This window comes from Myxine glutinosa, chromosome 2 (assembly GCF_964187855.1).
Source record: "Myxine glutinosa chromosome 2, kmMyxGlut1.1, whole genome shotgun sequence".
NCBI lineage: Eukaryota > Metazoa > Chordata > Myxini > Myxiniformes > Myxinidae > Myxine > Myxine glutinosa.
Window position 1 is genome coordinate 89,763,382 of NC_136262.1, and position 15,388 is coordinate 89,778,769.

General features: G+C 47.5%; 1 protein-coding gene across 2 annotated transcripts in view; it reads left to right on the forward strand.

Moving 5' to 3' along the window:
- The window catches only part of LOC137421594 (uncharacterized), a 152,513-nt gene that overhangs the window by 80,931 nt on the left and 56,194 nt on the right, over window positions 1-15,388 (forward strand). For both annotated transcript variants that reach the window (XM_068107802.2, XM_068107803.2), the window contains one exon: window positions 13,937-14,009. In XM_068107802.2, the coding sequence (XP_067963903.1) occupies window positions 13,937-14,009 (73 nt within the window). The remainder of the gene's footprint in view (window positions 1-13,936; window positions 14,010-15,388) is intronic.

The following is a 15,388-nucleotide window of genomic DNA, read 5'->3' on the forward strand; positions in this document are numbered from 1 at the left end:
AAATGGTGGATATTTGTTTATATGAAGCGAAGCCTCTCCCAGAATGGGTGGAGCTATGGGTGGAGCTACTCTGCAAACCAAGTAAGCCACACCCCAGACAGACGCCCAACAGACAGACAGACAGAATCATCTACGGCTATTATAATATAGATATAATATATATATATATATATATATATATATATATATATATATATATATATATATATATATTGTTACGGACGCGGTTAAAGATGTTATTTTGACCGAGCGGTGGTGTAACCGCGACCGAACAGTTATTCCCCGACTAATACCTGATTTGCCCCAAACTTTGGCAGGATCGCGCCACCGCTATTCAATCGGGAAAACTCTAAAGCGACCGAATACAAAGAGGAAGAAGACGTACAGAAGAGGAATTGGATTTATTATTTACACATATAAGTAGGAAGAAAGCAGTCACATTTATTTACAGACGAGATTAGATACACAGTGCAACGCTAGCTTACCTACAGTCTTAATTAACCCAGGGACAGAACAAACAAGGACAGACTCACGCGGGGAATGATGATAGGACTGGCGGGAGATGGATGGCTTGCGGGATAGGGAGGTCCAACTGGTCCTGCAACCGATCGACTCGTTGGGCAGCCGCCGCCCCTTCGCGGCCCTGCTCCAAACTGCCGTCCAGGCCTCACGCTGCTGTGGCTGCAGTTTCGGTGGCTCCAGCTGCAGTAAATGCAGTTTCAGTGGCTCCAGCTGCAGTAAATGCAGTTTCAGTGGCTTGAGCTGCAGTTCAACCCTGGACTTCTTTCGGACTCAACTCTTGCACTCCCTCTCGTCTCTCTGTAAAAGCTCATCTCTTTGGACCTCCTCTCGTCTCCCTGTAAAAGCCCATCTCCTTTTGGAAACGCCCTGCCGTGGGTTATATAGGCCCCGCCCCTCAACCTTCGCGAACCTCCTCGATGTTTCTTTCCACACCCTCTCCAAGTCCAACCCCTTGTTCGTGGTTGGTTGAGTGGGGCTGACTCACTCCTCCCCTCTATGACGAGGTGGGGACCCACCTTTCTTCCCCAACCCTGCCTCGTGGCCAATGGCGGCAATTGTTGGAGCGGAGGTAGTTTCCAATCGACGAAAGGGGGAATGGAGGTTTCTGGGAATGGGAATGAAGGGAATCTATCTCTTTCACTGGTGCAATGGAGTATTTCAATTAATGGGGGACACAGCCTTACCCTAAAACACATAATAAGATATAACTATTGAACAGGGGTATTCTATGATTGGCTGTGGTGTGGGTGCTCTATGGACTAATTAATGGGACGCCCTTTGACCTTTACACAGCTCCGGAGGCAGGAGGCGCAGAATAACCAATATTAATAATACACACAATCAAAAAAAATACCCTCCTCATATCCGCAACAATATATATATATATATATATATACTACTGTGTTCAAAAAGTATCCGACCTTTATTTTTCATGCGTAAAAAAAAAGAAGCTAGGGAGGCGTTGATTGGTGCACGTATGTAGGCGATCCTAATGCACACGCATGAATATTTTCCCACCTGCAGAAGCTGTCATTCGACGGCAGACCGCCGATGAGTGAGGACATGTAAGTGAGCGCCGTCGGATTTTCGTTTTTGACAAAATGACGGAAAAACTTGAACAACGCTACTGCATCAAATTTTGTGTAAAGCTTGGCGATTCCCAAGTGGAAACGATCCGCAAGATTCAACACTGTTCATTCCATTATGAAGGAGGAGTTGGGCTTCAGGAGAATCTCAGCGAAGTTCGTACCAAAGCTGCTAACGATTGAGCAGAAGCAACTCCGTTTGGAGATCGCACAGGACATGCTGGAGACTGTGAACAGCGATCCCAGCTTCCTCAACACAGTAATCACTGGCGATGAGTCCTGGGTTTATGGGTACGACCCAGAAACCAAGTTGCAGTCATCACAATGGAAGCATCCAACATCCCCGAGGCCAAAAAACACAAAATTTGATGCAGTAGCGTTGTTCAAGTTTTTCCGTCATTTTGTCAAAACCGAAAATCCGACGGCGCTCACTTACATGTCCTCACTCATCGGCGGTCTGCCGTCGAATGACAGCTTCTGCAGGTGGGAAAAAATTCACGCGTGTGCATTAGGATCGCCTACATACATGCACCAATCAACGCCTCCCTAGCTTCTTTTTTTTTACGCACGAAAAATAAAGGTCGGATACTTTTTGAACACACTACTTGTATATATATATATATATATATATATATATATATATATATATATATATATATATTGTTGCGGATATGAGGACTGTATATTTTTTTGATTGTGTGCTTTATTATTATTATTATTATTGTTTATTCTGCCCCCCCTACCTCCGGAGCTGTGTAAAGGTGAAAGGGCATCCCATAATTAGTCCACAAGCATACACGTCAGCCAAATAATAGAATACCCCTGTTTGATAGTTATCTCTTATTCTGTGTTTTAGAGTAAGGCTGTGTCTCCCATTAATTGAAGTACTCCATTGCACCAGTGAAAGAGAATAGATCCCCTTTTATTCCCATCCCCAAAATCTCCATTTCCTTTCACATCCCCTTTCGTCATTGCCGAGCCTCGATTGCCAATTACCTCCCCTCCAAAACCACCATTGAACAAGCGCTCGGGTCGGAGAAGAAAGGCGTGCCCGCCCGTCGTCATCAAGGGCGGAGCCAGAGGGTCGCATGACCAACCAGGGCCGAGGTGAGCACACCGATGGGCGTGTCCTGAAGGCCGGCGGCTTAATCGCCGGAGGCGCTATAAAAGGCGCGCACGCAAGAGTCGTGAGTTGGTCGTCAGTGGAGGGTCAGTGGTTGCGTTGGTTGCGGTAAGAAGTCGGTGGTGAGAAGTGGTGGCGTTGAGTGGTCAGTGGTTGCGTTGGTTGCGTTGAGTTGTCGGTGGTGAGGAGACACCAGGGCCAAGAGAGAGAAGGTTCAAGGTCAATTACCAGCAGTTGCGCCCGAGACGGCAGACGCGCCCTGAGGTGAGCCAGAGAAGCAGCTTTGGCTCCACAAGCAGCGTTGACTCCACCAGGCAGCTTCAACCCGTTACCCCGCGGGGACCAGATAGCAGTGGCATCGGTGGCCGTCGAGGTCCAGCCGACGTCCCGTGCGGGTTCAAGCCCGAACCATCTGCCCCAGCTGAACCTTCCCATTCTTCCTTCCAGCATTCATTCCTTTCCTCCACCCTTCTTGTGTACGTGAGTTTGTTCTGTGTGTCTTGTCCCTGGGTTAATTAAGTCTGTATAAGCTAGTATTTGCACTGTGTCACCTGCGTCTTATGTGTTGTAAATAAACTTGATTGCTCCTTATTGCTTGTGTGTGTATAATAAATCTGTTCTTCCTCCGTACTCTGTCTTCTTCTCTTTTTCCTTCTCTTTCGGTCGCTTTAGAGGTTTCCCGATTGAATATCTGTGGTGCGATCTGGTCAACGTCGGGTGGAATCGGGCCAATTGGGGATCCTGTAACGGTCGCGGTTGGACCATCCGCTCGGCCCAAAGTAACATCTAAACCGCGATCCGTAACAATTGGTGTCTGGGAGTGAGATACGGACCCGAAGCGCGCTTAACGCGCTCAAAATTACAAGCTGCCGAAATTTATTTTGTTTTATAAAACCCGAATTTTGAGATCGCGCCATGGACAATCAAGGCGATCGGATGTCGGTGGGGGAGATAGACGGGTTAGGGGTAACCCAGGACTTAGGGGAAGAAAGGGAGGAGGAGAGCAATGAGGTGGTTGAGGGTGTATCAGACGCACAAAATGGCGTCCTCGCGCACGAGGTATCAGGCGCGCAAAATGGCGCCTTTGCGCACGCGGTCACAGCGGCACCAAATCTAGCCGCGCCCGCGACCATAGCAGCGCCGCAGATGGATTGGGGCCTATTCATGCTGCAAATGCGGGTTCTCATGGAAGAGAACAGGGGGCTGGGAGACCAAATTGGAGCAATGAGGGATGAAGCGAGGGCTGATAGTGAGCGAATAAGGGACGAAGCGAGGGCTGATAGTGAGCGATTAGAGGGCCAAATGGGGGCAATGAGGGACGAAGCGAGGGGTACCGGTGAGGGATTAGACAAGAAATTTGAGGGGTTAGACAATGGGATAAAAGAGGTGAAAAAGGGGTTAGAGGGGTTAGAAAACAGTATGGAAGGCAAATTGAGGGACATGAGGGACCAAGCGGAAAGGGAAGTTAAAAAAATTGGGCAGCAGATAGAGGGGGTCAGAATGGGGGTAGAAACTAAATTGGATGCTCACAGGGAGGAAATGGAGCAGATGAGGGTGGCATCTGGGCAGGAGATGCAAGTGATGGGAGAGGCGATCAGAAGAGGTGTGAGTGAGGAGGTTTCGGGGCTACGCGAGGAGGTAAAGCGAGGTGAGAAGCGTATGGAGAAGGAGGTGAGGAATAATACGGCGAAGTTACAAGGGGGAATAAAGGGTCTGACAGAGGAGGTGGAACAGCTGACGGAGGGACAGACGGAGTTAGTGGAGCAGGTTCAAAGGAACACTGCAGTACTCGGAGGGTTAAAGGCGACACAAAAAGAAATTAAAAATGACTTAATAGCGACACAGAGGGAATGTCAGATGGTACGTGAGGGACTGACAATGAGGGTGGACGAGGTGACAGAGATAATGGAGACAAAGGACCGGCAGGTGAGGATGCACATAGAGACGGTCACGGTAGCCTTAGAGGACGAACTTGAGGAGACGCACCGAGAAATAAAAGAGGTGAAGCGAAAATTAGAGGAAGTGGAAGAAGAGGTGAGTGAAATTAAGAAGGGACGGACAGAAACTAAAAGAGAAATCCAGGAGGAGGTGATGGAATATGTGCAAGGTCGGTGCTCAACTCATGATGTGATGCTCACTAACCAAATAAAAAGTTTGCAGGTGGCAAAGGAGGTGCGGAGACGAGGTGCCAAGGTGAGTGGCGATATAATCGGAAATGTACATGATGTGAGGAAAGCTTCAGTCGGCTTGGGGATTGGTTTGGATCCGGGTGTTCGTGAAAGGCCGTTGGTGAAGTGTGCGACAGGTCTGGTGTGCGAAAAAAGAGGTGTGCGAGAATGTCCGACCATGGGGTGTGTGAGTAAAAAGTGCGCGCCGACCAGTGAGTGTGCTGTCGAGAGTGAGTCGGTAGTAGCGCGTGTGTGAGGGAGCACATGGAAGCGCGGTGTGGTGAGTGTTACGGAGGAAGTAACGAAAAAGTGTGCGCAAGAGGATGCGCGAGAAAGGTGTGTACGGACGGGTGCATGGGGAAAGCGCATGCTGTCAAGAGTAAGGGAGAATGCACGCCTGTGGTGAGTGTTACAGAGGAAGTAACGAGAGAGTGTACACCTGTGGTGAGTGTTACAGAGGGTGTAACGGGAGAGTGTGCGCAAGAGTGTGCGCGAGAAAGGTGTGTAACGGACAGGTGCCTGGGGAAAGAGTGCGCTGTCGAGAGTAAGGGTGAGTGCGTTGTCAAGAGTGGTGGTGAGAGTAGTGAGAGTGGCACGGAGCGTGAGTTGGTTGTGACAGGTGAGCGAGGATGTACACCTGGAATGGAAGGATGCACACCTGGAATGGTAGAGCGTGTGTGGGAATGCACACTTGAGCTGGTCGTGAGGCACGTGGTTGGGTGTGCGAGTGAAAGCACACCTGTGATGGTCACAGAGGAGGTGACCGAGGAAGGGGCGCGAAGAGGTGTGTTGGTGAGGTGTGCGAGCGACGAATGTGTGCCAAGGTGTTCGGTGGTCAGGTGTGTGACCAAGTCTGGGAGTGGAATGAGTGTACCGAGGTGTGAAAGGAAAGGTACAAGGAGCATGGGAACAGCTGGAGGTATGAGCAAGAAAGGGGTAGCGTATGCGTGTAAGAATCCAGGTGAGGCATCGACGGTAACCGGGTTAGCGGTTAGAGCGACTTATAGCCGAATCGGGCCCTCGGTGCGTGCCGGGCTTCGCGTGCCGCGAGAACCAGCGGGGATCCGAGCCGCGGCGGGTTCGAAAGGACCGCCGTACGCGATCCACGCTGGGCCTCGCTTGGAACGGCCGCGTCCGGGCTCCACTAGGCGGAGCGGGCAGCCCGATAGGAAGGGTCGTCATGGCGACCACTTTTTATTGAGACGTGCCGGCAGGTCGAGATCGGAACATTGGATGGCTCCACGCCGAGGTGGTGCGTGGGATCTCGGCCCGGGTAAGCCCCCGTCCCTGCACCGAGTGCCGGACGCATCCAGCCGCCGGCACCAAAGAACCCGCGTTCATTGCTCGGCTGTACGAAGCCGAGCTTTAGAAGGGAATTGGCGCACCGAGAGGATCTAATAAGTAGACGGGTGATGAGGTTAGTGTTTTGGACCCAAAATTAGAAAAAGGCGAAATTTGATGATTGGCAGATGATTGGCAGAATTTTTGATTGGTTGGATTTAGGTGTGCAAAATTGATAGTGGGGCAAATGCGCTATAGATTATGGGGTTGATGGCAGTGAAAACTAGCCCGGGTGGGTTAGGATATATCGTGTGTAGGGATCTAGCGAAGATGACATTAGGTGACGTTAAGATTAGTTAGTGACTGATACCTGTAGTGGGGACGCAGGTAGATTAGTGTGGATAATAATGACGTGGGAGCGCAATAGTTTAAAGGGACGACTGGGAAGCGCAAGTTTCAGAGGGGAGTAGTTAGCTGAGATGATGCCGTGTGTTTGAAGATTGAACAGGGGTGATTGAACAGGTGTGATTGCACAGGTGTGCAACTGAACAGGTGAATGGAGCAGTGTATGAGGGAGTAGTGGTGATTGCGTGTTGTGTTGACCAAATGGTCCAGGAAGAGGAGGAGGGTGCAGGTGGCACTAGGTGATTGCACAGGTGTGCAACAACAGGTGTATGTGGCTGTGTGGAATAAATGGAGTATTGGAATGGATGGTCGTGGAGTGAGTATGGTGGAAATTGTGGAGTGGAGTGGATGGTGCGAAGGTGTGAATGGGGGAAGAGTGGACCCCCATCACGGATACCCGGGGCGGGTAGTGTAAGTGTTAGGTAGAGGGTACAGGTAAATTGTGGTTGGATATTGGCATCTGTGGTGCGGGTGAAAGAATGGTCTTTGGATGGGTGCATTAGTGTTGTGGAAATGGCTGGGCGTGTAGCCTGTTAGTGTGTGTAGTTGGTTGGGCACTCCACCACTGTGAGGATGTCGGCCAGGTGAGGCTGCAGGTGGGCTCTGGGAGCCGGTAGAGTTGTTGTGGATGGGGCCCGAGGATCCGGAGGACGGACCCGGGTAGCCCAGTGCCAGAGGGCACCGAGGGGTGACAGAGCCAGGAGGGGCCTTCCCCAGTTAGTTAGGTTAGGGTGAGGAGCTAGGTAAGCTCGGGTGGCAACTGCAGTGGTGGAGGTGTGCAGGTGGGTAGACCTGCTGGGAGAGCTACACGTCGCAGCCCAGAAATTGTGCGAGGGCACCGGGAGATGAATCGGGGGAGTGAGACCCCAAATTGAGAAGCACCACAGTTTGGTCAATGGGAATTGGTTTTTAGAACCCATAGTGTAAGTTGGCCAATGGATTGGCAGGGAGAGACCCCGGGTAGTGTAAAGTGTGTTAATGTCATTTAGAAAGTAGTTAGGATGAAGTCTCCTCGCACCATCTGCATCCACTCGCCTGAGGTGACAGGTACTCCACACCATGCCATGTTTGGATTATTTTTTATGATGCAAATGTTTGGATTGTGAGACGCATCATGACGTGGGTGTGACATTGTGCTTGATGTTCCATCTCTTCCTCCTTATGAGGATTGATGCTGAATTTGGTGATGGCAAATTTTGAAGTAGAGGGATTGTGGTGACGAATTTGGTATAGAGGAAATATGGGGAGACGTGACAGTAGCGACGGATTGGTAATGTGTAGATTTTTGTACATATGGGGTAAGGGCAAGGGTAGTGTAGGTGACAGGGGGGTGACGTACGGTAGGGACGAGCTTTCTCACTTCGCCCTCCGTACGCATTTCGCCTTGCATTGCCTTATTGATGTGTACCCTTGTGACCTTACCCCTCGCTCAATTGTCTCTTTTTGTCTCCCACATGACCTGTGCGCCATGGGGCGCCGAGGGGAGCGTGCGTGGCTCGGCCATTGTGCGCCCGAAATTCCCAGAACCAGCTGTCTGCATCGATGCACCACATTATGGACCACATGCCTGTGGCCGAGCACCACTTATGGACCCCATGGGTTGGGGCATGGCCCCTCTGCTGGAACCGGCCATGAGGGCCCGAAATCTTGCTGGCGGACCTTGGCCACAGGGCACCGATGCCCCACAGGTGAACCACACTAGTCGGCCCCTGTAGGCCATAAATAAACTAAAATAAAAAGGACACATTGGGTGCAAGTTTTAATACAAATAGGCCGCCAGTAAGAACATGAAAGAAAGACAACAACTGGAAGAAATAATAATAACCAGCAGAGGGAGCCGAAGAGCAAGAGATCACCTGCAGGGTTAGGGGTTGTTGATTTTATTTTTATTGAACATGTATTGTTGAACATTGATGAACAGTGATGACTGTGCACCGATTGGTGCTTGAGGGTGCTTTGGTGCGTTTTTGGGTGCTTTAATGGTGCATTGATGCAGAGCAGACTGTCTCCCCCCCAGAAAGAACAATCACAGGTCCTGGGTTAGTTTGGTAAATAAAAATAGCGTCATTGTAAATAATGCTCCCCACCGTCAGTGTATAGTTTGAAGACCATTCCGCAATTCGGTTAACTGTGGGCGTAAGTCTGTTAGGCAGGGTGCAATGGAGCAGCGGGACACATTTATTTATGTTTTAAAACTGTCGCACTCAGGGTCAGCTTAAAAGTAGAGGGAACTACACCTACGTGTCACACTAAATAAAAGTTGTAGGCCCGGGGCGTGCCTAAGAGGAGGAGGGTGCAGTGTTGCGGATATGAGGACTGTATATTTTTTTGATTGTGTGCTTTATTATTATTATTATTATTGTTTATTCTGCGCCCCCCTACCTCCGGAGCTGTGTAAAGGTGAAAGGGCATCCCATAATTAGTCCACAAGCATACACGTCAGCCAAATAATAGAATACCCCTGTTTGATAGTTATCTCTTATTCTGTGTTTTAGAGTAAGGCTGTGTCTCCCATTAATTGAAGTACTCCATTGCACCACTGAAAGAGAATAGATCCCCTTTCATTCCCATCCCCAAAATCTCCATTTCCTTCACATCCCCTTTCGTCATTGCCGAGCCTCGATTGCCAATTACCTCCCCTCCAAAACCACCATTGAACAAGCGCTCGGGTCGGAGAAGAAAGGCGTGCCCGCCCGTCGTCATCAAGGGCGGAGCCAGAGGGTCGCATGACCAACCAGGGCCGAGGTGAGCACACCGATGGGCGTGTCCTGAAGGCCGGCGGCTTAATCGCCGGAGGCGCTATAAAAGGCGCGCACGCAAGAGTCGTGAGTTGGTCGTTAGTGGAGGGTCAGTGGTTGCGTTGGTTGCGGTAAGAAGTCGGTGGTGAGAAGTGGTGGCGTTGAGTGGTCAGTGGTTGCGTTGGTTGCGTTGAGTTGTCGGTGGTGAGGAGACACCAGGGCCAAGAGAGAGAAGGTTCAAGGTCAATTACCAGCAGTTGCGCCCGAGACGGCAGACGCGCCCTGAGGTGAGCCAGAGAAGCAGCTTTGGCTCCACAAGCAGCGTTGACTCCACCAGGCAGCTTCAACCCGTTACCCCGCGGGGACCAGATAGCGGTGGCATCGGTGGCCGTCGAGGTCCAGCCGACGTCCCGTGCGGGATCAAGCCCGAACCATCTGCCCCAGCTGAACCTTCCCATTCCTCCTTCCAGCATTCATTCCTTTCCTCCACCCTTCTTGTGTACGTGAGTTTGTTCTGTGTGTCTTGTCCCTGGGTTAATTAAGTCTGTATAAGCTAGTATTTGCACTGTGTCACCTGCGTCTTATGTGTTGTAAATAAACTTGATTGCTCCTTATTGCTTGTGTGTGTATAATAAATCTGTTCTTCCTCCGTACTCTGTCTTCTTCTCTTTTTCCTTCTCTTTCGGTCGCTTTAGAGGTTTCCCGATTGAATATCTGTGGTGCGATCTGGTCAACGTCGGGTGGAATCGGGCCAATTGGGGATCCTGTAACGGTCGCGGTTGGACCATCCGCTCGGCCCAAAGTAACATCTAAACCGCGATCCGTAACAATATATATATATATATATATATATATATATATATATATATGTATATGTATATATGTATATGTATATATATATGTATATATATATATGTATATATATATATATATATATATATATATATATATATATATATATATATATATATATATATATACTCAGAGGCAAAAGTTATTGTGACATGGAATTTTTTCATTGGTAATCTTGTGAATGAATTTTTGGATTTGAACCAGAGAAAGAGTGTGTTAAAATGGTCGAAGAAACGCAACCAAGCAGTTGTTGTTCGAATTGCACGAAATTTGCAAGAAGCATGACATATTCGAGAAAAATGGCCAGCAATGTTCACTTTAAAAGGCCAGACAACCAGACGCTTATCATTTCCACTCAATGCAGTCTTAAGAAGTGCAGAAGTCAGAAAAACACCTCTATTCATCGTTCTGGAACAAGTTCGACATGCCACGCCTTGGGGAAAATGACAGATGGAGAGCTATAGGTATGCTTCAGTCTGGTACCTCGCAGCGTGATGTTGCTCGTCGATTCAACGTCCATAGAAACACCATTTGGCACAGCTTCACCGAGCTGACGGTAGGACACGTGTCTACAGGTGCACAGATGAAAGTTACATCAGGCCATGTGTTCTGGAAGGGGATCGTTTTGGAGGTGGGGGCGTTATGATCTGGGGTGGGATAACAGCTGCAGCAAGAACGCCAATGATTGTGATTGAGGGGAACTTGAATGCTGTGAGGTACCGAGACGAGATTTTGCAAATGGCCGCTTTACCGTTTTTGCAACAGAACGGCCCTAGAGTGACGTTTCAACATGATAACGCCAGACCACACGTTGCTCGAGTTGTACAGCAGTATCTTAATCAGAACAATGTTAATGTGTTACCCTGGCCTGCAAGATCCCCTGATTTGTCACCCATTGAACACGTCTGGGATGAAATGGAGCGACGTTTACGACGTCATCCGAATCCTCCAAAAACGCTGCAGGAACTCCGCCAAATCCTTCCTCGGATATGGAATGATCTTCCCAAGGACTTTCATCGACGTTTAGTGGCCTCAATGAGGCGGAGGTGCCAGGCCTGCATCAATGCACAAGGTGGACACACTCGCTACTGACTGTGTGAACTTGCTTGTGAACCCCCTCTTGTGTTGTGGCTCATTTGCATATGCAAGGTGCACTGTTCTTATGGACTGTTGATCGTTACCATACCTTGAAACATTTGTCTTTCCATGTAATAACATTTCATCCGCGGCAGTAAAAATTTAACACTGATTCTGTTTGTTGTTTGTGTGTCACAATAACTTTTGCCTTTGAGTATATATATATATATATATATATATACACAAAGAATTAAGTTAAGCACCCCTACACAACGAATTAAGGTAAGCACCCCCTAATATATATTCTTTGTGTATATGTATACATTGGCATATATTCTAAGGTATGTGAGATCAAATAATGATTGGTATGACATTAGCAATTATCCATTGATGAAATTGAGTGATCAAAGTGAAAAAAAGTGATTGGTTGAGTCAGTGATCCGATCACGTGGGTCCTACACACGTTATTGACGCAAAGATCGCTAGAGGTCTTCTCAGAACAATGACTGTACGTTAGAAAACATAAACGTCATCCACACTGTCCGTGACGGACCTATAGCTCCATACTTAAATTGAGGTGAAAATATGCCTAAAATTCCCAAAAAATTTCACCTTAAATTATTCAGAATAAAATATTGAAAACGGCATGATTGTTATGTTTTTATGTGACCATAATATCACTTCTCCAGAAAATATAGCAATATCATGGGTATATTACACTGTTTTGACGACAACAAACTTGTAATGTGCGAGGTTGTAAAAAAACGGGGGGGGTGCTTAACTTAATTCTTTGTGTATATATATGTATTCTATTTTAGCATAATGACATATATATATATATATATATATATATATATATATATATATATATATATATATATTGTTACGGTCCGCGGATTAGATGTTATTTTTACCGAGCGGTGGTGTAACCGCGGCCGAACAGTTCTTCCCCGACTAAAACCCGATTCACCCTGAACGTTGGCCGTATCGCGCCACAGCTACTCAATCGGGAAAACTCTAAAGCGACTGAATGCAAAGAGGAAGAAGACGTACAGAAGAGTAATGGGATTTATTATTTACACACACAAGCAAAAAGGAGCAGTCACGATTATGTACAGGGACATGAGACGCAGGTGACACAGTGAACTCCTTATACAAGCTTAATTACCTACCCAGGACAGAACAAACAAAGACACTGACTCACACGGGGAATTGCAGAGTGGATTGGCTGGAAGGAGGTGTGTGGCTGGAGGGGGAGGACGGCACGGAGCTGGCTGGAGCTTGATCCCGCACGGGACGTCGGGCTGGACCTCGACGGCCGCTGATGCCACCGATCCTGTCGTGTGCGCGGGATCACGGGTCGGATCACGGTCGGAGCCGACGCGCTGGTGGGGGGTCTGGCGTGACAGGTTCTCTCCTCTCTCTTTCTTGGTCCAACCACTCTTTCTCCACCGACAACTCAACGCAACCACTGACCACCCCTGTCGACCAACTCAGCTCTTGTCATGGACCTCTCTTTTCAGACTCAGCTCCTTGTCTCAGTAAAAGCGCATCTCTCTGACGACCCAGCTCTTTCCTTTGTACCTCACCACGCAGCTCAGCTCAGCCTTTCAGCTCCTCTCTTGGACTCATCTCTCCTCTGTAAAAGCTCATCTCTTGGACTCATCTCTCGTCTGCCCTTGGGAGCTTCCCGTGGCGGGTTATATAGGCCCCGCCCCTCAACCTTTGCGAACCTCCCCCAAACGCTCTTCCTCCGCCCTCTCAAACCAAACCCCTCGTGCTCGGTTGGTTGTTCGGGGCTGGCTCACTCCTCCCCTCTATGACGAGGTGGAGACACGCCCTTCTTCTCCGACCCTGCCTCGTGGTCAATGGCGGCAATTGGAGGGGATGTAATTGGCAATGGCAATTGAGGCCTGGCAATGACGAAAGGGGAAATGGAGGTTTTTGGGAATGGGAATGAAGGTAATCTACTCTTATTTCACTCGGTGCAATGGAGTATTTAAATTAATGGGAGACACAGCCTTACCCTAAAACACATAATAAGGAAATAAACTACTGAACAGGGGTATTCTATGATTGGCTGACGTGAATGCTTTTGGACTAATTATGGGACGCCCTTTGACCTTTACACTACGGAGGTATTTACAAGGAATCATTACATTTTACAGAGGGTGATATTTACAACAATTTACTATACAATACAACACAATAAAAAAAACACAATTCTCATATCCGCAACAATATATATATATATATATATATATATATATATATATATATATCTGTTTGTTAGATGAGTTCATCTTCAATGCACTTTCACACTTACATACACATACATACACTCACATCCGGGGTCTGCCGAGCAGGCACGTAAGACATCGGCCATTATAAAGCTCGCAGTGTTAGTGGGAGAAATCTCTGAGGATATCCCGGAGACTCAATAGCTCAGTGGGCTGTCACCACATAAGTGATGAGTTCCTGGGTTCGAGTCCTGGGTTGAGTCAGAATTTTTTCACACGAGCCCCATGCAGGAATTTACTTCCTGTTTCTTAAATTATATATATATATATATGTGTGTGTGTGTGTGTGTTTATGTATGTATGTGTATGTATGTATTGTTAATACCCAGCTTCCTTCTTGTAACTACAGTGCAGTAACTGGTGTTTATTTTGATTTGCTTGGCAGAGAGAAATCTATCTTGGAGCAGGAGATCCGAGAAAGAGAGGCTGCCGTGCGTTCTCAGAGCCATGAAGTGCAGGTTTGTTTCCCTGCATCCCTGGCCTAGTGGCATTATATAAACATTGACATGCTATGTAACTGAGTCTGACTTTGTTTCTCTGTCTATTATTAATTTGAAAGGCCTTAAAAAGCCATAGCTTGAGTATATGTGATTATGCCTTCCTTTGATTATTATGTAGAGATTTGAAAAATTCACCTTCTGGATGCTAATACCAAACAAGGTGCTGATACTCTAGGTCCCCCGCCTTTTGGGTGGTAGGTGGAACAGATCTGTGTACTATGAAAGCTAAATCTTAAATGGTGTTTGAAACAACCAAAATGGTTGCCATGGCAACATAATTCAGCCAATCAACGCTGTGATCTATTCAGGTTGAGATAATCTCATGAGGAATAGATATCTGCAATATGAACGTTTAATGTTCAGCTGTTTTTGAAATCTCACATACACAAAAGTACATGGACGAATGATCGGTCGGTTGGTCAGTTGGAAGAAGCTCATTTTAATGTCCGCATCTCCGACCTTGTCACAGGAGATTACAATAATGTTAAAAGCTTTAGATTCCACAGGATCCAGTAAAAACTGATGAGATGCTGGGGTGCCAGCCTCCTGGGGAGATGACTAGTTAATTGAGCTATGGACATAAGCCGTTGTCAACTGGAAGTAGTTCTGATTTTTTTAAGGAAAGACTTGGAACAATTGATGTTGCCCAGTCTGTGGCTGGCTTTCAAGGCCGGCTTTGCGATGTAGTCAGCCCAGGAGAGGTCACAGTTTATGGTGAGGCCTAGAAGTTCAAGAGATCAAATACCTTTATGTCCAATACCTCATTCCAGTGGCTGACCATGGAATAGATCGGTGAGTTTGTTTGATGCTCCTTTCGGAATGATAGATTGAAACTGAGATTTTCCAAAATTGAAGGACAAGTACAAAACGTTCCTTTTTGAGACGATCATCACATTTTGATCCTGCTTAACCCTCGCCTATGGTAGACTGCCTTCATTGCAAATTTACCTGTTACTCTCAACAACAAACCACCAGAAAATGGCTCTTACATGCCACCTTGTGGCTATAATAGTATTGCATAACCTTAAACTAGCTCCAAGCTGATGAATCCCAAAGAGCAAAACAACTTTCCTGGGATACTGGGATAGCTTCTTCCTTAATCTGATCAAAAGCACCCCCTGCTCTTCCATTATTTTTTATTCCTGTTGCGGAAATCAAAGCTTTAACATTCTTTGTGAATCACTTAACTTTTTGCCTTTTACATTTGAATGCAATCACACAATGTAGCTGCACTTCCTTTTATTACCTCCGCCACCAAAGGTCGATGGAGGTTATGTTTTCACCCCTGTCTGTTTGTCTGTCCGTTTGTCTGTGAACAAAATATCTCAAAAAGTTGT